The sequence below is a fragment of the Liolophura sinensis genome, chromosome 6, assembly GCF_032854445.1.
Source record: "Liolophura sinensis isolate JHLJ2023 chromosome 6, CUHK_Ljap_v2, whole genome shotgun sequence".
Lineage (NCBI taxonomy): Eukaryota > Metazoa > Mollusca > Polyplacophora > Chitonida > Chitonidae > Liolophura > Liolophura sinensis.
Window position 1 is genome coordinate 65121798 of NC_088300.1, and position 23385 is coordinate 65145182.

Below are 23385 nucleotides of genomic sequence, written 5' to 3' on the forward strand. Positions count from 1 at the left end.
AACTCGCGGTGGTGTATGACTCTGCAGGCTGACATGTTCCAGATATCTACTCATACGTAATCGTTTTTAAATTCTCGATTTTTCAAGGTAGGCCAGCTCGAACTCCTGCAAGTTGTCACGATAATTCCAGTTAATTTTCCCTCACTTTTATCATGTATTACTGTAAGTGTTTGTGTGTAAGTTTTTAAGTGTGACCAAGCAAAATGTTTTCACAGAAGCTTGGTGAATTAAGCTCAGGATATATTTTGAAAATAATTATGGTGAGTGAGTGTTTGGGGTTTAACGTCGTACTCAACAATTTTTCAGTCATATGACGACGAAGGAATCATTAGGGTGCATGTACGTGTAATGTGCCTCCTTGTTGCAGGACGGATTTCCACCGCTCTTTTATTTAGTGCTGCTTCACTGAGACGATTTACCGAAGGCAAGTAAGCCGCCCCGCCCGAGCCATTATACTGATACGGGTCAACCAGTCGTTGCACTATCCCCTTCATGCTGAACGCCAAGCGAGGAAGTTACAACTTCCTCTTTTAAAGTCTTAGGTGTGACTTGATCAAGGATTGATCCTGGATCTACCGGTCCCGAAGCGGAGGCTCTACCAACTGTACTATCCGGGCCAGTTAAAAAATAATTATGAAACAATCAGGTAACAATGCATACTTTACAAAGATATGTCTTAAGTACCCTCCCTCAATCCCTGTTCCCTCCCCTCTCCCCCTCCCAGTCTACATGTATGTGATGTCGGAAACGAAAATTTTGAAAATTTTTGTGTCAAATTGCAAAGTGAAATCCTGCTATATCTGGCCTGTGCATCGATTTCATTTAGGTTCAGATTTCAGGATGTAGGCTATGATTATTTATTCATTGTGTTTACTTTGCAGAGACTTACATATGTTAGTCCAAGTGGGCCCACACTGACGTACATTCACAGTTGGTCTTGTCGGTCATGTTGGTTATGTTGGTTGAAGAATATTTGGATACGCTATATTCATGGCTGCTCAACCCACATTCAGGGACGAGAACCCTCAGTGGGTTGAGCAGCCATGAATATCGAGATATTCCCCGGCCAACAGTCAGTGTACATGTATGTACTCAAGAATAGATACATGTAAGTTGGATCGAGGGAGATCATACATGTGGTACATATTTTGAAATTTGGTTTAAAAAAAACCCAAATAATATGCAGTCAAGATGTAGTTATGTACCGGTACTTTTTTTTGTTAGGTTATCATGTAGAGAAATACCTCAATTTTGGCTGACTCCTACATTAATTACCGGTACGTAGGCCTAATCTAACAATATATGAGTTGCTTAGAGGGGTAACTGTCAATTAAAGCAAAGTGAATGCAAGAGTTACCCCAGAGAGACAGCTCCAGATGTGTCTGATTTAGGGTATGGAACATTTACCTCTGTTCACATGCATATTAAAACTTCCCTAGCATAAATCAACATCAACTGAGTGATTTCTGTCATTAATCTGTTCTGAGACTCTCTGAACCAAACTGGTCACTTGATCACACCTGTTCATGAAAAATATTTAAGTTTTCTGAGTTTGCATGACATCATTTGGTTAGCTTGCTGCTATCAAGGCTACATGAGCAAAACATTGAGGTGATGAACTTTGTTAACCTCTGCCAAATTTATATAAATGCAGACATACATATATGTACAGAGAGTCCCAGGGAATATCTCACATGAATGATGTTTTGAATGGCCACAATGACATAGATCATGTGTTGAGAACAAAAACAGATCGAGATGCATGGTGGCTACACAAGGGTAAGTTTTGAAAATGTCCTCTTTGTGAATTTGTGTCAATGCTGAGGACTTTTGGTTATAGTCCAGCCTAAGATTCATTCTGTTTACCACAGTTAATGCTATGAAACTTTTAACGAGTGGGTTAACAAGGGTAAATGTTTATTCCTAAGAGCAAGAAAACATGACTGATTGGCCTGGTATCAGTATAATGTGACTGGATGGGGTGACAGTGAGCCTGAGTGTCATGTTTGGTGTCTTCGACATGATACTTCAGTGGTGGCAGGATTTTGGGGGCATGGACTTGCCCTGCAGCTAAAGAAGACGGGATATTTACCCACACCTAATGACTCATTATATGACTTAAAAATTGTTAAGTATGACACAAAAATCCCAAGCATACAGATAGCCTACATACTCTGCATGCCCTGTCCGAAGTGAGCGAGAAATTCCTATAACCATATAACTTTCTGCAGACTTGAGTAGCGAAATGCCATTTTTAAGCCCACTGACAAAAACCTAAAACAAGAACTGTTGAACTGTTGGGATTTGTGTGTATTTCATATCAAGCAATTACACTATTTCATCTTCAGTTTCAGTTCTCATATCAAATCAGTAGAGCCCCAAAATTTGTAGGCATTGACATGTGAATGAGTTGGATAAACTAATTGGTTTTAATACCATACGTGCATGTTTAACAACTGAAACTGCTGGCCTGTGAATCACTTTTCTGGCATTTGTCAGATGTGAAAAAACAGATGCATTCATGACGCTTTGAGTGCATGCATGCATTCTGTGCCATCACTTTCCTTTTTGAGTTGAATGTTTGATCAGGTCCATTTAGAAAATGTTGGAGACAAAAGCAGTTTGAAATAGCTGTTTGCGTACAGTGTCTATCTGAAGTGGAGCAAAGTTCTTCATATAACACTTCAGTTTAGTTCAAGTACATCTACCAGGTATACATGCATAGTTCAGGTACAATGAATGTGGTAATTGAATACTTCCAAGAGATCAGTTACACAAAAGCACTTTGGGGTTTCTGACATTATTTCATGGGGTTCCAGACTCATGTACATTAGGTGTGCTGTTAACTTTGTAGTGACGCATCTACATGGGAGCAGGTGGTGGTTGGCTTCGAAAATGAAAGTAGGTCAGACATAATTCTCCAAAGCAAAGAACTGGTATAGACCAGCACAGCATATATTGACAAATAGCCAACGAGTACATGTACAGACTTGTGGTGAGTGGATGACCTTGGCTTGATATATTTCATTCCTGTGTTGTGTAATACACTCTGCGGATTTTCCCGTACATGTATGTATAGTGAATATGAAGCATCTATTTTTAATCTTTAGGGCAAATGACGTGCAAGCTCAAAACCGACCTTGCACAGGGAATTTGCCTGCACTCACTGTGTATGAGACCATGTTGGACAAAGAGTGGATGACAATTAAAGTGTGCATGGGCGTTTGCACAGTCTGTCTGAAGATGTGTTGTATTTCTAAAATATGGCACACATACCTGTACAACGCATGAGGGAATGTTAGTTAGTAACTTGCCAAAGGCCAGTGGTTTACTTTTGGCACTTTGGTTTTCTCTATACCCATAAAACTAACCACATCAAGTGAAAAATTCTCATTTGGTTATCATTATGGTAGCAGTTAAGTACATAAAGCATATTAATAATAGCTGGGACCATCGCTAAGACAAATGAATTAATGGGTTTAGAGGAAATTCGTGAAAACTATGCAGTTATTAGTGAAATTGTCTCTCAATAGCTCTTCATTGAGGTCACATTTAGGGCATGTAGAAATTGTACCCCCTATTAGCGCACATTTCTAAGAGGCGCAATTAAGAGTGAGAATTAAAAATTAAAATAAATGAAATGAATTAAAAGTTGATGCTCATTGAGCATACCAGCAAAAATGCGGCAGCTAAAGTTAGCCTAAAAGATGTGACAAAGTCAGCGTCATGCAAAACTGTGCCTAAAACTATTTTCGTGGATTTTTTTTTTATTTTTGATTCGCCATAAAAAGCATTAAATTCATATAAAATATGATGGCCTTTTCAGATCACACCACATCGCTTTCTCCATAAGAATTTCCCTTATTTGTCACATAACATTTTGTAGTTAGTTATTTTTTTGTAAAATCATCTCTTATTAACAGGTCCCTGTTCCCTTTTAGTGGAAGCAAACATATATTTTTGTTGATATTACGTACACTTTGAGGTGTAGATTTCTGATAGGTTACAAATAGAGCAGGCCCCAGGACCACGAAGTGATCTTAGACTAATAAATCAAAATTTCAAGTGACTTTAAAATTGTTATTTCTTGTGTTATAGGATCCAAATTTTGCTTGACAACATAAATTCTGGGTAAGTTGTCGTACAACAAATTTCAGCCAAAATAACGAAAAGAAACATACCAAGTTTAATGATTGAAAGTTTTACCTAAGTACGTCTGAGATATCATTTTTAATAGTCGTTCAACTAACCTCGATTTTCCTTGTTTGGAGATATTCAGATTCTTACTTCAATTCTATATATATATTATATATTTGATCATGATCAGAATAAGAGTCCCTAAGTCCTTTGTAATCTAAGTTAAAGTGAACATAAAATCTGCCACTATATATACATAGAAAAAATGATACAGGAGATAGTTATCACAGAAAAATATGCAAAAGCTTCTGTAAAGTTTTGAAAGCTGAGAATATGAAGTTCAGCATTGGGGATATGGCACTGACGGACAATTCGCCAGGAGTAGCCATGTTGTGGAAGCCCTTTATGAACATGGCCAATTACTAGTGCTGAAAGTGTCACATGATAATGGGCTGTCACGCCAAAAAAACTATTAGCGCTCGATTGTCATTGTGGTTTCTTATAGTGGATACACAGATATCGATACAATAAATTGGATTTTGCAGTTACGTTAAGTGTTAAACTTATGCATTTTCTACTACACATTCCTGAGCAGGGAACTGAGAATGGATACTGCGTACAGTGACAATGCGTACATGTTGGGCAGGATACTGCAGTAAGTTGTCAGGGTGAGCTGGGAAGACAGCCACCTCCTCGGCAGAGTCATTGCTTGAAGAAAAATATTGTGACTTTGCATTATATTTCCTGAGCAAAGTTAGATTTGTTATGAAAATATCTCCCCAAATTCTGAATGATAGAATCTGTTATTAATCAGAAGTTCGTGCTATATTGGGTAAATTCCCAGAAGTTGTTACAGCCAGCTCGGCCAAATGCTTTTTTTATTGTCACAGTGTTTAATACTGATGGTAGGGAGAGCTCCTAGGGTTTGTGACATCACTCTAGATATTAGCTATACCATGGCGAGATGGCGTCACCAAATGAGTGGCTTTTACTTTGTTAATGAGCATTGTAGAGTTCTAAAAATATTTTTAGCACATTTCTGGAATACTACTTTATCAATTCAGTTTTAGTGGCTGACTTTTATGTTCACTTTAAATCATTGGATGTATGTCTTCATGTGATTTGGTCTTCTTTAAAATATAAGGGCATGTGCACTTTCGTCTGGGTGAGCCGAACAGCTATGTATCACGTAGGTGCCTGGCATTGTGCCGAGAAAATAGTGTCTATTCAGTACCTTTATGATTAGTGATTGACATTTTGAAGTCGTACTCAGGAGCAGGGAAACTGGACTGAAAGTGAGTTTCTGTCAGTACCAAATTAAGCAGGGGTCTGTTGGCCTGCCTATGAAATACGAGTGTTTTCTAGAAGAAAAAAACAAGGTGGGCATGTATATATATTTATATTATTTATGACTACATTTATATTGTGATATCAGGTATATGATGTCAGGTAGTGACATAGTTTTACAAAGACTGGTTGAAATATGACATGGCCTGGATAAAGCCTGAACAACTTGCCAACTGCCTGATAAACCTCTGACATGAATATGCAGCCAAGACGAGATGTGTCTTGAGATTTGAATGCAGATGTGCACTTTCATTGGTTAAGTTCTTGTGATCTTCATTGAGCATACACATTACACTGTAGTATTTAGCCAGGCCCTACAATTAAAACTGGTGAAACCCATTAATGTAATATGGTCTAGCTATTTAGAAGTATTGAACATCAAGTTTTTTGTTCAATTTATTTCCTCATTATATATGTATTATACTTGTGATTTTATGTCATACTAAAGAATTTTTCTGCCATATGATGACAAAGAGCCATTAAGTGTGTGTACATATCTTGTGGCAGGGTGAGTCCATGCCGCCAAAGCGATGCCACCACTGAAGTATCATGCTGAAGACACCAAACATAACACCCCATCCAGTCACATCAGACTCACACTGGGCCAGCTGGTCCTGTTTTCTTTGCTCTTACCAGTCAAGGCAGCAGCAAATATGCTTTATAATTTCTCGCTGTATACTGATAATACTGTTTCTACATTTTCTTTACTCAGAGTTTGGTGTGATAGAAAAAATTGAAGAGCATCTTGGGTGGTTTTATGCAGCAATATGGCAACTAACAGAGGCAGTGGAAAACTAGATGATTGGGATGGAGGCCATTTGGATGGGAATCATGACGGCAAGGTTAGACAGACATCATCAGGTCGACCCAGAGCAGACAGTCATGGAAACTTACATTTGCAATCTGGGGCAGGTTAGAACAATTATTGTACAACATTAAAATTAAGGAATCCGGTTCCTTGGTAGGCCTATTTCTGATTTCATACCACCTCAGTCACAGTAAGTGATATCGAGTCGAATGGCCACTTTCTGTAATAACTTGTTACTAATTAAATTTGTTAATAAAATCCTTTTCTTGCCTTTCCGAGTTTACTCTCATTGGTTGGAGAGGTCAAAACTTAGCACCAATCAGATTTGTTGTTTAAAGTACAATGAATTCACTACACCTGGTACCCAAAATGTGGAAACAGAAATTTGAATGGACCAATATTGAATGGGCTGAGAGAAAATGTTTCTTAAAAAAAAACAGGGATTTATTTATTTGTTTAATTAGTGTTTTATGCTGGATTCAAGAATATTTCACTTACAAATATGATGGTAGCATGACCACCCCATTATGGTGAGAAAAAACATGTTCAGCTCAGTGGAAACCCTTGGCCACTGCAAGTTTGCTTGCAGACTCTCCAAGTTATGACAAGAGAGGAAGGCAGCATGAGCTGTACTATAGGGTGAGGCTGCCAAAGATCTGACTTTGGTAAGATTGTGTGAGAAGTAAAATGTGTTGTTGTTTTTTTTAATTTTTGTTTTTTTTATCTGTTTGTCAGGATCTGGGAGGGCGGTTGATGCTGGTGACAGACACTGCAATGACATGAGCTCATCCAGGACAAGAACGCCATCAAGTCTGTATGAATCTGTGCCACTGGCTGAGCAGCACAGCCTCACAGGACACTGTTTCTCTCGCTCTGACACCTCTGAGGACACTGTGGACACTGAATATTCTGAGCAAGGTTTGTATTAAAATCATTTATTTTTAGCTTTTGCTGAATATTTCTTCAGGTATTTCTTCCTTGCAAATGTAAATGAACACATCTACATGTATGCTCAATTTGACTTGCTTTAAACCAGCAGTCATTGGCCTGTGATCAAAGGTGTATGATGGAAAACCAGAAAAAAGACTTGATGTTTTGCCAAAACATACAATTAAAGAAGAATTACATGTTTTTTGCAAAGCTGAAAAACAGTGCGGTAATCTCAATGTGGAATTAAAGAATTAAGACATCAAATGCAGCTGGACTGAATAAATTTTAAACTACAAGTTACATGTACACCCCTTGGAACAGTGTTTTCAGTTGGTTGCTCCAATGTACAACAGTTCTGAGATCTGTTTCATTCTTCCCATCTTAGCTTTTGGAAATACAGATCTGTGCTCTTTCATTCACTAACCTGGAACTTGATCTTTTTGAGTGTGCTCTCCTCCATATGTCAAAGCTGTACCAAGATGCTTCAAAGACATGTCTATTTTAACACCATAGCGATTTCATGTTCATATTACCTAATTATTCAGGAGTAATAAAGCCCATAATGTCATAATTAACACAAGTGTACTTGGTGCATCTACAGCAAGTTAACCTTTGATAACTCTCACTTTTGATTCAAGTCAGCCGCACTTGACAGCATCTAGAAAAAGATAAATTCTGGAACCTTTAGATTAAAATCAAGAAGTTCCACATCATATTCAGGGCGATTGACCACATGTTTTGGGAACTTTTTTCTTTGTGTTTCAATAATGAACAGAAGGAACTTTGAGGAAATACCTCAAAAAATTGATGAATGCATCATTTAGACAACTTAAAACTATGCATAAATGTACTTTCATTTATTTTTTAGACCTTTTGTGAAGATAGTTCAAATGTTTGAATTCTAAGGTGGACTTTCTGGACCATACTATCTGAGTTTAGGGACTCTGATGCCACAGGGACCCATTAGTAAAATGTTGCTGAAATAATGCTCTCAAAAATACCTTCTTTCTGATCAACATCAGCAATAATTTTCAGTTGTCTCTCTGATGAATCTTACTTCATATTTTAGCTTTCTAAACTACTGTGAAAGAAGATGATCTTAAATTTGAGTGAGTGAGTGCTTGGGGTTTAACGTCGTACTCAACAATTTTTCAGTCATATGATGACGAAGGAGTCCTTAAAATGCATGTAATTTGAGGATAACAGTCCACCCTAGCATTGAAGCGTGTGCTTTAAAAATGGCAATGGCAATTTGCTATGCTAACCAAGTTGCTGCATCAGTTACATTTGCATTGATTATTGTTTTTTAAATCCCACATCATGAGAGCCAGGTCTGACAGCTATGGGCCACTTGAAATTGTCTTTTCATTCAAAATATAGCAAAAATAGAAAGGCATGTCTTTATAGTTCAATGACTCTTATCAGCCAATAAAAGCCAGCTGACTTTGATCGTACGGCGGAAGGTCTGACAGCAACTTTTGGATGGTTGGGGGTTTCATCCTGGCTCTATTCGGTTTCCTCCCAACATATGCTGGCAACTGTCGTGCAAGTGAAATATTCTTGTGGTTTTAGGCGGTAGTACTTATTAGCCCGTGGCTCAGTTGGTTAGCACATTAGCACAGCGTAATGACCAAGGAGCCTCTCACCAATGTGATCGCTGTGAGTTCAAGTCCAGCTCATGGGTTTCCGCCAGGCTGTGTCCGGTTCCTCCCACCATAATGCTGGCTGCTGTCGTATATGTGAAATATTCTTGAGTACGGCATAAAACATCAATCAAATAAACAAATAAATATTACCCAGTGAATACATGGATCTTGCATATGTCCCTTTCCACTTACAGTCTGAGAGGAAGCCAGCATGAGCTGGACTTGAACTCACAGCAACAGCATTGGTGTGAGGCTCCTGGGTCGTTGCACTACACTGACGTGCTAACTCCCTTGGCCACGGAGGCAAACTCCTTACTGTGTTCAGATATTTCAGGCTTTAATTACAAGTTAAGAATTTCATGAAGAACTGGACATATACTTAGGCTATATAACATTGTCTATTCTTCAATCTAAACAGGTTTAGAAACTCTTGTTTGAGAATATTTTTAACTCAGTTGTACAAAGTACAGGTGTAATTAATGTCGTGCCCTGAGCATCAGGGTCCATTGACAGTGGAAACAGAGGTAAATGCTAAAGATAGTGTCTTCAAAAGTAATGCATGAGCTCAAGTTGTGCACGCATGTAAAACATGGTAATAAGAGGAAAATGTTTTATGTTCTGTTGTAAATTACTAAATTCACAACTGAACCTTTTGTGTATTGGAATCAGTGTTAAAGTAAACGTTAAAGGTGATATCTCAATACTGCATCAGCAGCATTGAGCTCAGGGTTTGCATACATTCGAAGCACAATAACAGGAGGGGGAAGTTACATTGTGATTCCCTGGGTGCATATTTATTATTATAAACTGGGATACAATATGACATTCATTGGAATTGATGTTAGGGTAAGTGTTAACGGCGGTATCTGAAAAAGTGCTGCATGTATTGAGCTCAGATTTTACATATGGTGTTACCCACAGTAACCTCTGGAGGATGTCCCTTGTTGATACTCTGTGCTTGTGTAAATTACCGTAAAGTGCAAAAGTCATGGCTGTCACATATCATAATTCTTCAACAGGCAGAGAAGAAATCATCTCGGAAACAGAAGAAGTGTTCAAAAATAAGGTAGGTCTTTTGGTTTTTGTCTTTCAAATGGAATATTCTCTCAACCAAATGGAGCTACAATCAAAACAAACCATCACCAGCATCAACATGACTGCAAGAACAAACCCTTTGAATATATCTTTAAAAAAATTGTGGTTCAGAAACGCTGTCTATAGGATTGTCATGCTGACCTACTTAAGTCAAATTCAGATATATGGGCTGAGCAGGAATCCAGGATAAAAGCGCCGGCGATCAGAAGCCCGGTGGACAAAAGCTCAGCTGACAAAAATCCTCAGCGGACAAAAACCCTACAAAACATATTTGACAGTCTCACAAACATGATGTTAAATATTTGTTAATGTGAATTCTTATAGTGTGCCTAAAAAATTGTCATCAAAGCATATTTCACTCTGTCGCTCGGCTTTCTTCTCATAAGCGTTGTACGAGTACATTTTCAGAACAGTATCGCCAAAAATGAGTGTCTCTGATGTCACTAATATTATTATCGAATGCTTTTTGTCGAGACAATACAAGTTTACTCTGCCACTATATTTAATTTGTTTGGATAAAAAATTTCAGCATAGCATGTAGGTTATAGCTTACTACAATTATTAAACAGTATCGCTTGGCAGCTGCAATAAGGTTTGCATTTAGATTCGGTTTACAGGCATCTGTAAAATTTGTCTTTTTAGAATTTCTAACACAAGTTGCAATACAGCACTGAGCAGTTGTTTACCATACTTGTAGATTTTTTTAGTTTTCAAATAAGTCTGGAATGGAAGTCGAGCATTCTGTATACCACTTAGAGGTATATAGCTCTTTCTGATGTCATCAAAAACAGTTAGAATACATGGAGGTTGAAGTAAGAAGAGGTCCTATAGATTGAAAACATACATTGAAATCTGAAACGTCACTTCAGTGAGAATGTTTCAAGTTTTCTCAAAGAACTTTTACCATATACACTAAATACTAATCGAGGAGGTGTGCCGGGGGTTTTGTCCACGTAGTTTTTGTCTCGTAGGACTTTTGTCCATCCCCTGCTGAGCAGGATATAATTTAATGTTCTCTTTTACAATATTGTTCAAACAGCAAATACTGACAGACTAGACCTTCTCCTCGTACCCACCACTTATGGAAGTTACCTTGTCACTCACTCAATGTATTAACGGACATTCAACCAGCATGGCCGAGCCCTTACTTATGTTAATTATCTGGCTTAGACAAGGAAAGGTTTTTGTTGGTGTTGTCTTGCACTCAGGCCCAGTGTTAAAAGATGTTACCCAATGTAACCCATGGGTTCAGAAGGGGTCTGCCTATTATGCAGAGCATTTGCAGGATTGTAAGGTATTAGCCTTATAGAATGTAGGTCAACTGATCTAATGATGCACTGATATACTAAGCAGTACTGAACCACCACACTGGCTAGTGGTATATAACAGTAGGCCCAAGGGATCTGTGACTGTCGGCTGCCAAACACTAGGTTTTAAATAATGCCATTGGTAGATTTTTAGGAGCGAGAGGAAAACTGTAACACTGAACGAAATTTCGGTAAATTGGAGCAGTGCAGTGGTTTGTCCTTGGCAATGTGCGTCTTCTGCTGAAAGAAATTTTCACATCCCCCCTCATCCCTAAAAGATGGAGTCGGCCCGAAATTAGCGCTCTGGCAACAAACATTTTTTTAATCATGGCCTGGCCAAATCACTGGAAATGCGGCATGTATCATGCAGCTAACACTAAATTTTATTGTGAAAAAAATAATTTGACAGGAATTTTATGAACTATTTTCATGAACTAGTGCTTCACAATAACGATGCTCTAGAAGGGTTTACATACCCAAATAGAAGAAAACCTTACAAAGATGCTAAAACACACTGTGGCAGTACACTCTAAAACTGGAACTACTTCGGTAAATCGGTGACACCACTTCAGGAATGCCCTCATTGGAATCTGTCCACTTTGCTTCCATACCTAAAAAATTTGGCCAACCGACAACAAACCAAATGACCGACAGACAGGTTGGCTGACTTTAATATAGAACTATATATTAGGTGAATGTTTGACCCTAATATGGCCCTGAATTAATTAATTAATTAATTAATTAGTTGAAAAGCTACGATGAAATTGACAAAATAAGTGTTGTTTTGATAGAGTAATGAGGTCTACAAACTGGTTTCTGAAACATTTATAAATTGTGACCAGAACAAGCCAAGCCATCAGGCAGTTCATTAGTGTGGAAGTTTTAGGGTCCACCTAATTAGCCTTGGGAAAACTTAGATTTACAGTACAAAACAGAAGAATTTTGTATCCACCAAAAACAGTTTGTTCTTTACAACTGAAATCTATGACAGGAAAAAAGCTAAACTGAAAAGATTTGATTACTATATTGGGGCCGCAGTCAGCTGAAACCTGAAGCTTAATTGAACTGTTTGTATTTATTAATTTGATTTGTGTTTTAGGCTGTACTCAAGAATACTTCACTTATGCAACGGCGGCCAGCATTATGGTGCTTAATTGAACTGAAAACTGATAGCAAATCTATGTAAACTAATGCAGACGCCCAGATTTATATTGTAGATGCCTGTATAGGCATAGGCTATGCCAACAGCAATGTGCATGGAGTTGTCATCGCAGATAGGTACTTACAATACATGTACCTCAGGGAATACAATGATATCTATCTTGAAGCGAGGAAATTCCAGGTGATATAGCCCAGTCATCCTTGGGTTGGCCAGCATCGGTGTCACCACCTGAGCAGCACTGCCGTACCAGTCGGCTGTCTGGAGATCGGCTAGGGCAGCAAATCTATTCGTTGTGGTTGATTTAAAGTAATTATTACATTTCTTAGATGCCCTCCCAGCGATGTACCATTTAAACAGGCTGTAATCTTTATAGTGACAACCAGTAGGAAAATCTGGACACTAGCTCTGCAGTTTAAGATTATTTCTAGGCTTTTTTGTTGTTTTGACTGATTTTCAAGTATATGCAAAATGTTTTAAGTGCTTGGTATTCCATAAAATTTCCATGTTTTTTGGGGGGTTATTTGTGGTAGTTGTTTATCTTTTGTTTACAGCCTCTTCGTGCTTTTGTTTCTAAATGTATGTAATTGTATGTGAATGCCTCAGATTTTTTTATTGATAATGATTATTATGTATTCTCCTGTGCAGGTGGTTGTACAGGCATCAGTGGTCATCATGCCAGAAGCTTGGATTGCACTGAAACAAAACAGGAATCTGAGAAAATGTGTTCCAAGTGGTGTCACACATCACAAGAGTTTCAACAAACATAATGAGTGTGTGGGTATAGAAGTGAGAGGATGTTGGAAATCCATTGATATAGTAACCAGCCTTGCTGCAGAGGCCTGGATGGCAAGTCAGCCGAGAGGACAGTTAAAAGAGAAAAAGAGGCAAGAAGGAGAGCTTGACCCAGAACCACTGGCAGATAAACAACAGACAAGACAGAAGAGAAACCCTAAGCTGAACCCAGAGAAAACTGGGATAGAGCTCCCGAGAACTGACCCCTGGGGTAATAGCAGTCACACTGAATATAACTCTCCTCCTGATGGACTAGGAAGAGAGGAGACCAGTGAGCAGAAACACCGTGAGCTGGACCTAGAGATAATTGGGAGAGAAAACACAAGGGCAAACCCCAGGGGCAGTGGAAGTGATATTGACTATAATGCTGCTCCTGCTGAACTAGGGAGAGAGGAGATGACCAGAGAGAAGAGGTGCTCTGTGCTGGATCCAGAGACAACTAAGGGACAACACACAAGGATAGACCCCAGGGATGTGAGAGGTTACGCTCCTCCCCCTGATGGACAGGGAGATAAAGAGTTGACTAGGCAGCAGAGAATCCCTGAGCTTGACCCCCCAAAAAGTGGCAAAGAACACATGAGCACCAGCCACAAGAATGCTGGCAGCCACACCGTCACTAACACTGCATCATTGGACGAATCGTCAGATGAAGCCCTGTCTGGTGAGTCTGATAGTTCAAACGGTGACAAAGAAAGAACTAGTGAGGAACATAAGTACACATGGACAAACCTTAGCGGTGCTGCAAGTGACAGGGGCAGAAATCCCACTGCTAAATCCCAAAAAAGGCTTCCCTCAGACAGGAGAAAAAATCGAACTTTTTCAAAACTGGAAGGCCAAACAGGGATGGTATTCTTTACTGAAAAGTTGATTCTGAAGGTTTATGAAGGAGACATCACATCTTTGTCGGGGGTAGATTGTGTTGTGAATTCCACCGACCAGCATCTCAGACACGGTGGAGGGGCGGCTTTGGCTATCAAGAGGGCAGCTGGACCAGAATTTGAGAAGGAGTGTTCAAATCTTCGCCAGCTGGACCTTGGCAAATGTGTGTCCACGAGAGCTGGAAAGCTGAACTATAAGAAAATACTTCATGTAACGCTGCCAGTGTGGAAGAGCCAGGATGAGAAGAGTTGTATTGCAGCACTGCAAAAATCAGTTGAGGCTGCCCTGCAAAAAGCCGAGAAAGAGGAGATGAAATCTATGGCGTTATTAGGAATTGGAACAGGTGAGTATTTCTCTTGCAGTTTTCATCTTGCCATCAGGTCAGTCAGAGTTCAAGTCAAATTATGAAGAGTTATTTTATTATTCCAAGTTGAATGTAAACTTCTTCTGTATTTCCAATCTCCTTTTGTAGCCCTAGTTATCTATAAACCAAACTAAAGGTGAAGTTTAGTTTTATTTCCAGTAGGTTGTTTATCAGTGATTGTAAACAAATGTATTTAATTCAATATGAATCATGATGTTTGGTGGTGTGCTTAATGTCACAGTTCAATCATTTTATTTAACAGTTTATGGAATAAAGTACAAACTGAAATAATGTAATACCAGAGCTTGAGAAGATTTCATATTTAACCTAGGATAAACGAACAAAAGAAATAATTTATGCATACAGTTACTATGAAAATCACTCAAAAATGATTTGTTTGTGTCACTAAAGATGCAAGCTTCATAAATCTCTGCAAATTATTTCTCTACACCTCGAAGTTCTCTCATAATGCTTCAGTATATTGGTCACAGAGGCGATTGAAAAGGTTGAAGAACTACGGGATATAATTTTTAAAATTTCAACACAATGTAGAGTGTATGGTATCTGGTTTTCCTTTAGCCAGGTGCTAAAAGCATGGATTGTTCCCCATTGGATAAGCCCAGTAATGAGTTTGATATTTTATTTATCTGTAATATATTTAACTCATTTTGCAGGTGTTCAGCGTTTCCCAATAGATAAATGGGTATCAGCAGTAGTAGACATTATTAAGAAGTACAGCAAGACAAAGAAACCTCTTGCAGAAATTCATTTTGTGGACACTAAAACTGATCTCCTTCAACACCTAAAGATAGCTCTTCCACAAGCATTTCCCAGATCCACACAAGGAATGTTGCCACCTCAGGAACATTTATCTCAAAGACCTATGTCAAATGGGACGTCAGCTCAAAGGTTTTCATCCCAGGAGTCATTAGCGGAAGGGAAGCCCACAAAGCAAGGGTCAAGACTTGGAGCAGGAAAAGCGTTGGACTACGGCATGCCTGCTGTCTTTGACATCAGCTCCTCTTGCAAATTAGTTATTGACAACAAAGACATTATAAAATTCAATGGGGATGCAATTGGAGTTACAGATGACAGACACATGTTTGGACTGAGCCCTCTGTCTCGTGCTGTTGCATCAGCAGCTGGAGAGTCCTATATTGGAGAAAAGATGAAGAAGCGGTATAATTACATGTATGTAAAAATTGGAGATATCATTGTGACCAAGGCTGGTGATCTACACTGTGAATATATTCTACATGGCATCTGTGACATTCACGACATGGGAAAGCCTGAATTCAGTTCCCTGGTGCGAAGCATGCTGTCAAAGGCCAGTCATCTGAAAGTGAAGAAATTAGCTATCCCTGCCCTCTGCACAGGTAGGTCTCTGTTCTGGCACCTGGTGGCCTTAGTCAGGAAGCTTATATCTCTCCAGCCAGTTTGATTTGAAGGTATTTTGTCGAGATGTTCATGTCTCTCCAGCCAGTTTGATTTAAGGTATTTTGTCAGGATGTTCATGTCTCCAGCCAATTTGATTTGAAGGTATGTTGTCCGGAAACTCATATCTCTCCAGCCAGTTTGATTTAAAGGTATTTTGTCAGGATGTTCATGTCTCTCCAGCCAGTTTGATTTGAACATGCTTTCTCAGGATGTTCAAGTCTCTCCAGCCAGTTTGATTTGAAGGTATTTTGTCAGGATGTTCATGTCTCTTCAGCCAGTGTGATTTGAAGGTGTTTTGTCAAGATGTTCATATCTCACTAGCTACATGTAGTTTGATTTGAAGGTGTTTTGTCTGGATGTTCATGTCTCTCCAGCCAGTTTGATTTAAAGGTATTTTGTCAGGATGTTCATGTCTCGCCAGCCAGTTTGATTTGAACATACTTTCTCAGGATGTTCAAGTCTCTCCAGTCAGTTTGATTTGAAGGTATTTAGTTAGTTTTACTTTTTGGCAAAACATGTAAAAACACACAGAGAAATAATAATCTCCTCAGATTCTCTCACACAAAGCATGTGATTTGTAGTCTTCCAAAAACCAAAAACATTCAAACTCCATAATCATAAAATCACTTTTCTGAATAACATAAATTAACGCAATTAATTAAAGCTGAAATAATACCAGAAAAATGTGTTGGTTGATTTATCATCCTACAATTTCACAGAATTTAATTCACGTGGTTACCTGGGATAACCCCTTTCTTTGCCTAAGGGCTGTTTGTTAAAAGCCACACATTGTAATCGTTGATGAATTATACTAGGACATGCATTTTAGAAAGATTGACATAGTTAAGCATTTCATGAACACGACATGGACATTTTGGCATCTTTGAAAATATACTGACACATCATTTGATAAGGAAATGCTTTACAAATCGACACAAGTCTGAGCTTAATTGATTATACCATTGATTAACATCATAGAGCTTCAAAACAGATACAGATTATCTTCTTTTGCCACCTGGGGACAACTATTATGAAACATGTCCAGTTGCTGTCCATCAGTAACAAGGTACCCCCTGAATGCGTTTATGTCTGGGTAGCTGCATTGACAGGGCATGTGATGGATGTATGCGTGAGAGTAAACTGTGGTCATGTACTTGGCCAATCCTACTGGTCCAGTGTATATCGGTAACACGTTACATCAGGGTATATCAGTGACCTGCACTTCTTTTGCAGCTTCCACAAGATTTAAGGTAAGAGAGGGCTGTGAGTTACTGGTTAACGATATCTGTGAGTTTGTGAAGAAAAACCCCCAGTGCACCCTGACAGAGATCAATATGCTGGACATCGACAAACAGAAAGTTGAGCAGCTTTGCCAGTCCATTTCCAAACTAGAATCTGCGAGAGCGGTCTTTCGTGCAGCACTGACAACTTCACAGACGTCACAGTTAGAAACCCCTTCAACGCAGGGGGCAGCAAGAATTGCTTCTGCAAACATGACATCACCAGTCCTGAGCTTCAGTCTGCCAGTTACCAGCACGTGTCAAGTTACTGTTCAGAAGAAAGATTTGGCAGACTTTGATGGTGATGCCATTGTCACTGGTACAAGGTCCGTGTCACAAAGACGGGTGCGTTCTAGGATGAGAGATATAGTATCAGCAATAGCAGGAGAGACGTATGAGAAAGAGAGGAGATGTCATCAACCTGGAAACGTGATTGTGACCAGAGCCAGAGGTCTCAAATGCAGATTTATTTTGGTTGCTATCCAGGACAGTATTATAAGTAAGGACAGAGGAAAGAAAGAGATTAAATCATTAGTGAATGCAGCCTTAGCCCAGGCAAGCGCCGATCACCTGAGGACAATAGCCTTCCCTGCTATCTGGGAAGAGACAGGTACGTACAGGTTCTGGGACCAAATATATTATAGTTATAAAACAGCTCAAAAGCTGTCAGATACTCTACAGCAGCATCTCACAGAATACATGACCATCATACCTGGCCAATGCTTATTGTCAGATATCCCACAGCAGCATCTCACAGAATACATGACCATCATACCTGGCCAATGCTTATTGTCAGATATCCTACAGCAGCATCTCACAGAATACATGACCATCATACCTGGCCAATGCTTATTGTCAGATATCCTACAGCAGCATCTCACAGAATACATGACCATCATACCTGGCCAATGCTTATTGTCAGATATACTACAACAATATATCATCGAATACATAACCATCATACCTGGCTATGCTTATTGTCAGATATCCTACAGCAGCATCTCACAGAATACATGACCATCATACCCGGCCAATGTTTATTGTCAGATATCACACAGCAGCATCTCACAGAATACATGACCATCATACCTGGCCAGTGCTTATTGTCAGATATCCTACAGCAGCATATCACAATACATGACCATCATACCCGGCCAATGCTTATTGTCAGATACTCTACAGCAGCATCTCACAGAATACATGACCATCATACCTGGCCAGTGCTTATTGTCAGATATCCTACAGCAGCATCTCACAGAATACATGACCATCATACCCGGCCAATGTTTATTGTCAGATATCACACAGCAGCATCTCACAGAATACATAACCATCATACCTGGCCAATGCTTATTGTCAGATATCCTACAGCAGCATCTCACAGAATACACGACCATCATACCTGGCCAATGCTTATTGTCAGATATCCTACAGCAGCATATCACAGAATACATAACCATCATACCTGGCCAATGCTTATTGTCAGATACTCTACAGCAGCATCTCACAGAATACATGACCATCATACCTGGCCAGTGCTTATTATCAGATATCCCACAGCAATGTATCATAGAATACATGACCATCATACCTGGCCAATGCTTATTGTCAGATACTCTACAGCAGCATCTCACAGAATACACGACCATCATACCTGGCCAATGCTTATTGTCAGATATCGTACAGCAGCATCAAACAGAATACATGACCATCATACCTGGCCAATGCTTATTGTCAGATATCCCACAGGAGCGTCTCACAGAATACATAACCATCATACCTGGCCAATGTTTATTGTCAGATATCCTACAGCAATATATCACAATACATGACCATCCTAACTACCAAATGCTTATTACCTGATATCATACAGCAGTTCAGAAGGCTGTGCTGTTGGTTTGTTCAGCAATCTGTGTGGTGTACATGTAGCACAGCATCAGGTCAGCAAGAAAATGTGTGAAAGTAAAGGCAATTTGGCTTGATAAAATTTCATAGATGTGAAAAGATAATAGCAGTCATCAGCTGTTTTGTTAAACTGTTCTTGTATAGTTAATATATCACAATAAGTATAAGCCTGTTATGTTTGAGAACGACATCTTCTTTATGCAAGTAGAAATGAATCTTTTTGTTCATTTACCATGGTTATAGTATTTGTGTCTGGTTTGATTGATGTTCTAAAGCCGAACTCAAGAAATTTTCATTCCTTCGTGTAAGCTTTGACAAATACATTTGTGAGCAAGTTACATTTTCTGTTTTGGACTGGGAGATCATAATGAATGCATTCGTCGAGAATGGCACAAGCCATAGTTTTCATATTTAATGTTTTATACAACACAGGGTCATCAGGATTTTCCCTTGGTGAATGGCTTGAGCTCCTTGTGGCAGAAATATGCAGGTCTGTTCAGGATCAACCGCGCTGCTCTCTAGAAGAGATTTATATACTGGATACAGATGAAGATACAGTTCAGGAAATCTTCCGTATCCTCACAGATCATTGGTCAAGGAAGACACTTAGGGAACCTGGTAGGATAGCCCAAGGTACTCATACATCTGCTGCTGAGGTTTTCACCCTGTCCAAGAACGATTTGGACAATGCTGCAAGACATAAGCAAGATGTAGTGCATGGAAACCAGCCTTACAATGCTAATCAAGTTTGTTATATCTGTTCTAGCAGAGAGCGGAACCAAATACACACATGTGAATGTGGTCGTCAAATGTGCATCAAATGTAAAGTTAATCTTCATCGTTGTTCCTTGGATCAGAATGGGGTAAAGGCAACCAAGACAATCCCTGTTACAGAGGATATGCATGGGGAGAAAAACCAGACTGAAGCTTTGTGTACCATATGTTTGTCCACAATGAAACGCCCAAAGGTGTTGCACTGCGGTCACATGTTCTGTAAAGACTGTATCGAGCAGTGTTTTCATAAAGGCTATAAGCTCTGTCCAGTTTGCAAGGCTGTGTGTGGTGTAGTCACTGGGAATCAACCTAAGGGGACAATGAATGTTTCCCGAACAAGTACTTCATGTGATGGCTATGGGCGTTGTGGTTCTCTAGTCATTGACTACATAATCCCTGACGGTATACAAGAGGTAAGTTCTTTACATAAGGGTAATGAAACATCAACTACATTTTCATTTTTCACAAGTCAGCTTCTTGTATTTTGTATTTGAGATGTGGAATTAGGTGTAAATGGTATGGTCATCAAAGAGGTTGGGATACTGTGGATATAGAATTTTTTGATATATTACCAACATATCAATATCGTATAATAATATCAATATTGTATATTGATCTTTATATTTTTTTTCACAGGACTGTCACCCAAATCCAGGTAAATACTACAAAGGTCTTCGGAGGACAGCTTATTTACCTGATAACAGAGAAGGTAACAAGGTTTTGAAAGATATACAGCAAGCGTTTAATCAACAGCTGGTGTTCACCATCGGACGCTCAGTGACCACAGGCAGAGAGGACGTGGTCACCTGGAATGACATTCATCACAAAACAGCTCAACGTGGGGGGCCTGAAAAGTAAGTAGCTGTACAATACGTAATGACAATGTCAATTTAAAGTCCTGAGGGGCCGGTTTCATGAAGCTCACTGAGTTAAGTATATCCATAACTACCATGACTACTTATGTTGTATAGATATAAAGTGCACTTCGCTAAAGGCTATACACTTAACACTAGTATGCTTCATGAATTTGACCCCAGTGCTCTTGTGAAGGAAAGGAAGCCAGAGCCTGGTGGGTATATGCATGTATGTATAATTAACTTCTAATGTAACATCACTGAGTCAGATGGTTGAAGCACTGGCTCACGGAGACTATTGAGCCCTTGACCCACAAGATCAAAACTAGATTTCGCGGCTTTAGTGTGTATCTCTCCAAGAGGCTTTATAGTTTATGTTTCTCTGAACATCCAGGTTTGGCTACCCTGATCCAGGGTATCTGAGACGTGTGCAGGAAGAGTTACAGGCCAAGGGCATTGGAGGGTCAAGTCACGAAGGGTCCCCTGTGTGATACATTGTCAGAAAATCTTACATAGGAGGAGCTACAGGCTCCTACAGGCTACAGATGACTACTGGATGGTCATCACAACATGTCCCCTGTGTGGTGCACTATTTGAGTTAGGCATATGTAGGAAGGTCCACAGGCCAAGGGCACTGGAAGGTCTAGTCACAATATCACCCTCTTGAGATGCCTTCTTTGAGTAAGATACATAGAAGAGTCTACAGACTATGCACTGGAAGGTCACGTCACAACGGGGGCGCCGTTGTGATGCCCTGTCTGAGTAAGTCATACGTAGGAGGCTAAGGTAATTGGACCTGTGCGTTACCCGTCAGAATCACGAACTGTGGGAGCTGCAGTCAGTTTCATCACAGCATGAAGTGGGAATGATTAGAACTGAAGGTATAATGTCACCATGGTAGTTTAGTACACCTAACGCTTAGTGTTCTTCCTGTTAAATAAGGTCACTATTTATACCAAGGTGAGCAGGGTTATACTTGCATGGCAGAGTCCAGAGTATACAGAAGGGATGCAGATTGACTAAATAAGCACGACCATTTGACTAACTGACTTGACTAACTTACAGTGCCCTTGGACAGGCTGTCACAATAGAGACCTTTAGTTACAAGTTGAACTTTAAGCTTCTAACTAAAGGTCTCTACTGAAAGCATCCATACCTTCTATGTTTCCAAGTTATGCTCATGTACATGTAATAATGTGGCTGTCCTACAGAGTGATAAGATAGCTTTATGATTTCTTCTGTGTACATTTAATAAATGGTACATACAAAAGTACGAAAATTCTGTACTCTAACCTTTAGATTGGTTTGTTATTCCTATATTTTCTTGAATGTTGCTTACCACCTTATGTTACTACTTCAGATTTATTTGATTGGTGTTTTACGCCGTACTGAAGAAATATTCACTTATACGATGACTTCAGATATATTACTACATGTATATCAAAATACTGTTGCATGAATGGAATGTTTTGTGGAATTAAATGTACATGTATAGTTTGTTACTAGTATGAGTAATTATATAGGCTGGTTAAGTATTTTAATCATGTTTTTATGAATCATAAATGTTTATGTGTATAAAATTGTAAATTCAGAGGTCACCTTTGTTATTTCATCACTTGTTTATGACTTTTGTGTTGCATTACATGCTAATCAGAGCCAAATCCTTGAAGCCTTTTAACATTCAATTTAATTGTTTTTGATTTTGAACAAATTGTATACTTGTATGTATAATGTATCTTGTTTTGGATTCTTTGTTGATTGCTTACACAATGGAGCTCGTTTAATTACTCCATACTTATGTTTTATACCTGGAATTTAATATGCTCCGGTTTTATCCGTCCTTTTTCAATGCTGAACAGTAGTCCTGTTAGCCATGAAACTCAAGGTGCTTGTTTATGTACAAGATATAAAACACAAAGCTACATTTGTTTGTAAATAACATTTTAGTTTCAAGTTGACTTGAAGTAAACATTCAGTCACCATTTTGAATTCGAAGGTTTTTTCACTGCTGAACTAGAAGGATTTTGTTTTCATCTCTTGTTGCTATAGTGATGTATTTATTTATTTGATTGGTGTTTTTACTTCATACTCAAGAGTATTTAATATTTAATACGATGATGACCAGCATTATGGAGGGAGGAAACCAGGCAGATTGCTGGTGGAACTTGTCTGTATGACCGACAATGAAGCCAGTTAGAGCTGGACTTGAACTTAGACAGACTTCTGTCTCACTGTGCTGTGCTAGCACTCTGACATCTTGGCCTGTAATAAAGGCCTCTGTAGTAATATACTGTGTGAAACTGAGTATAACTGTGTGAATTCTAGTTTTAATTAAAGCCATATAAATATGTCCTTTTGTATGTGTTGTGCTCTTCATCTCTCGAGGTATAAACCCTGTGGCACAGAGGTGTCAGTACATCATTTGCAATGGAGTGTGAGATTTAAAGTAGTCTGATTAAAAGGCAAACTACAATCATGTGACAGCATGTGATTAATGTCTTCGCTTGGGTACCATGGATGCCACTTATGGTTTCATCTTGTCTCATATTGAGTGTGAGGTGTTTACTTTGGATATTCATTAACTCTCATTTTTGAACAATAAGGCACACAATTACACACAAAAGCGCACATTGCTCTCTGTGTGTGGAAAGCATTTAAATTCATTGTT

The 23385-nt window shown here is 39.1% G+C and overlaps 1 protein-coding gene across 5 annotated transcripts; it reads left to right on the forward strand.

Annotated features, from left to right (window-relative positions):
* Nucleotide 1: 1 nt before the first annotated feature.
* On the forward strand, nucleotides 2-23073 carry LOC135466640 (uncharacterized). Of its 5 annotated transcripts, XM_064744235.1 has the most exons (11): nucleotides 2976-3069; nucleotides 4099-4131; nucleotides 6197-6396; nucleotides 7028-7210; nucleotides 9888-9934; nucleotides 13078-14446; nucleotides 15142-15843; nucleotides 17138-17794; nucleotides 19522-20276; nucleotides 20500-20717; nucleotides 21112-23073. In XM_064744235.1, exons 3-11 carry the CDS (start codon nucleotides 6252-6254, stop codon nucleotides 21206-21208), a joined length of 4173 nt encoding a protein of 1390 aa, XP_064600305.1. In that variant the 5' UTR covers nucleotides 2976-3069; nucleotides 4099-4131; nucleotides 6197-6251; the 3' UTR covers nucleotides 21209-23073. The 5 variants fall into 5 exon arrangements, with proteins under 5 accessions (XP_064600304.1, XP_064600309.1, XP_064600305.1 ...); XM_064744234.1 differs by lacking the exons at nucleotides 2976-3069; nucleotides 4099-4131 and adding an exon at nucleotides 2-87; XM_064744239.1 differs by lacking the exons at nucleotides 2976-3069; nucleotides 4099-4131 and adding an exon at nucleotides 625-646.
* The last annotated feature ends 312 nt before the right edge of the window (nucleotides 23074-23385 follow it).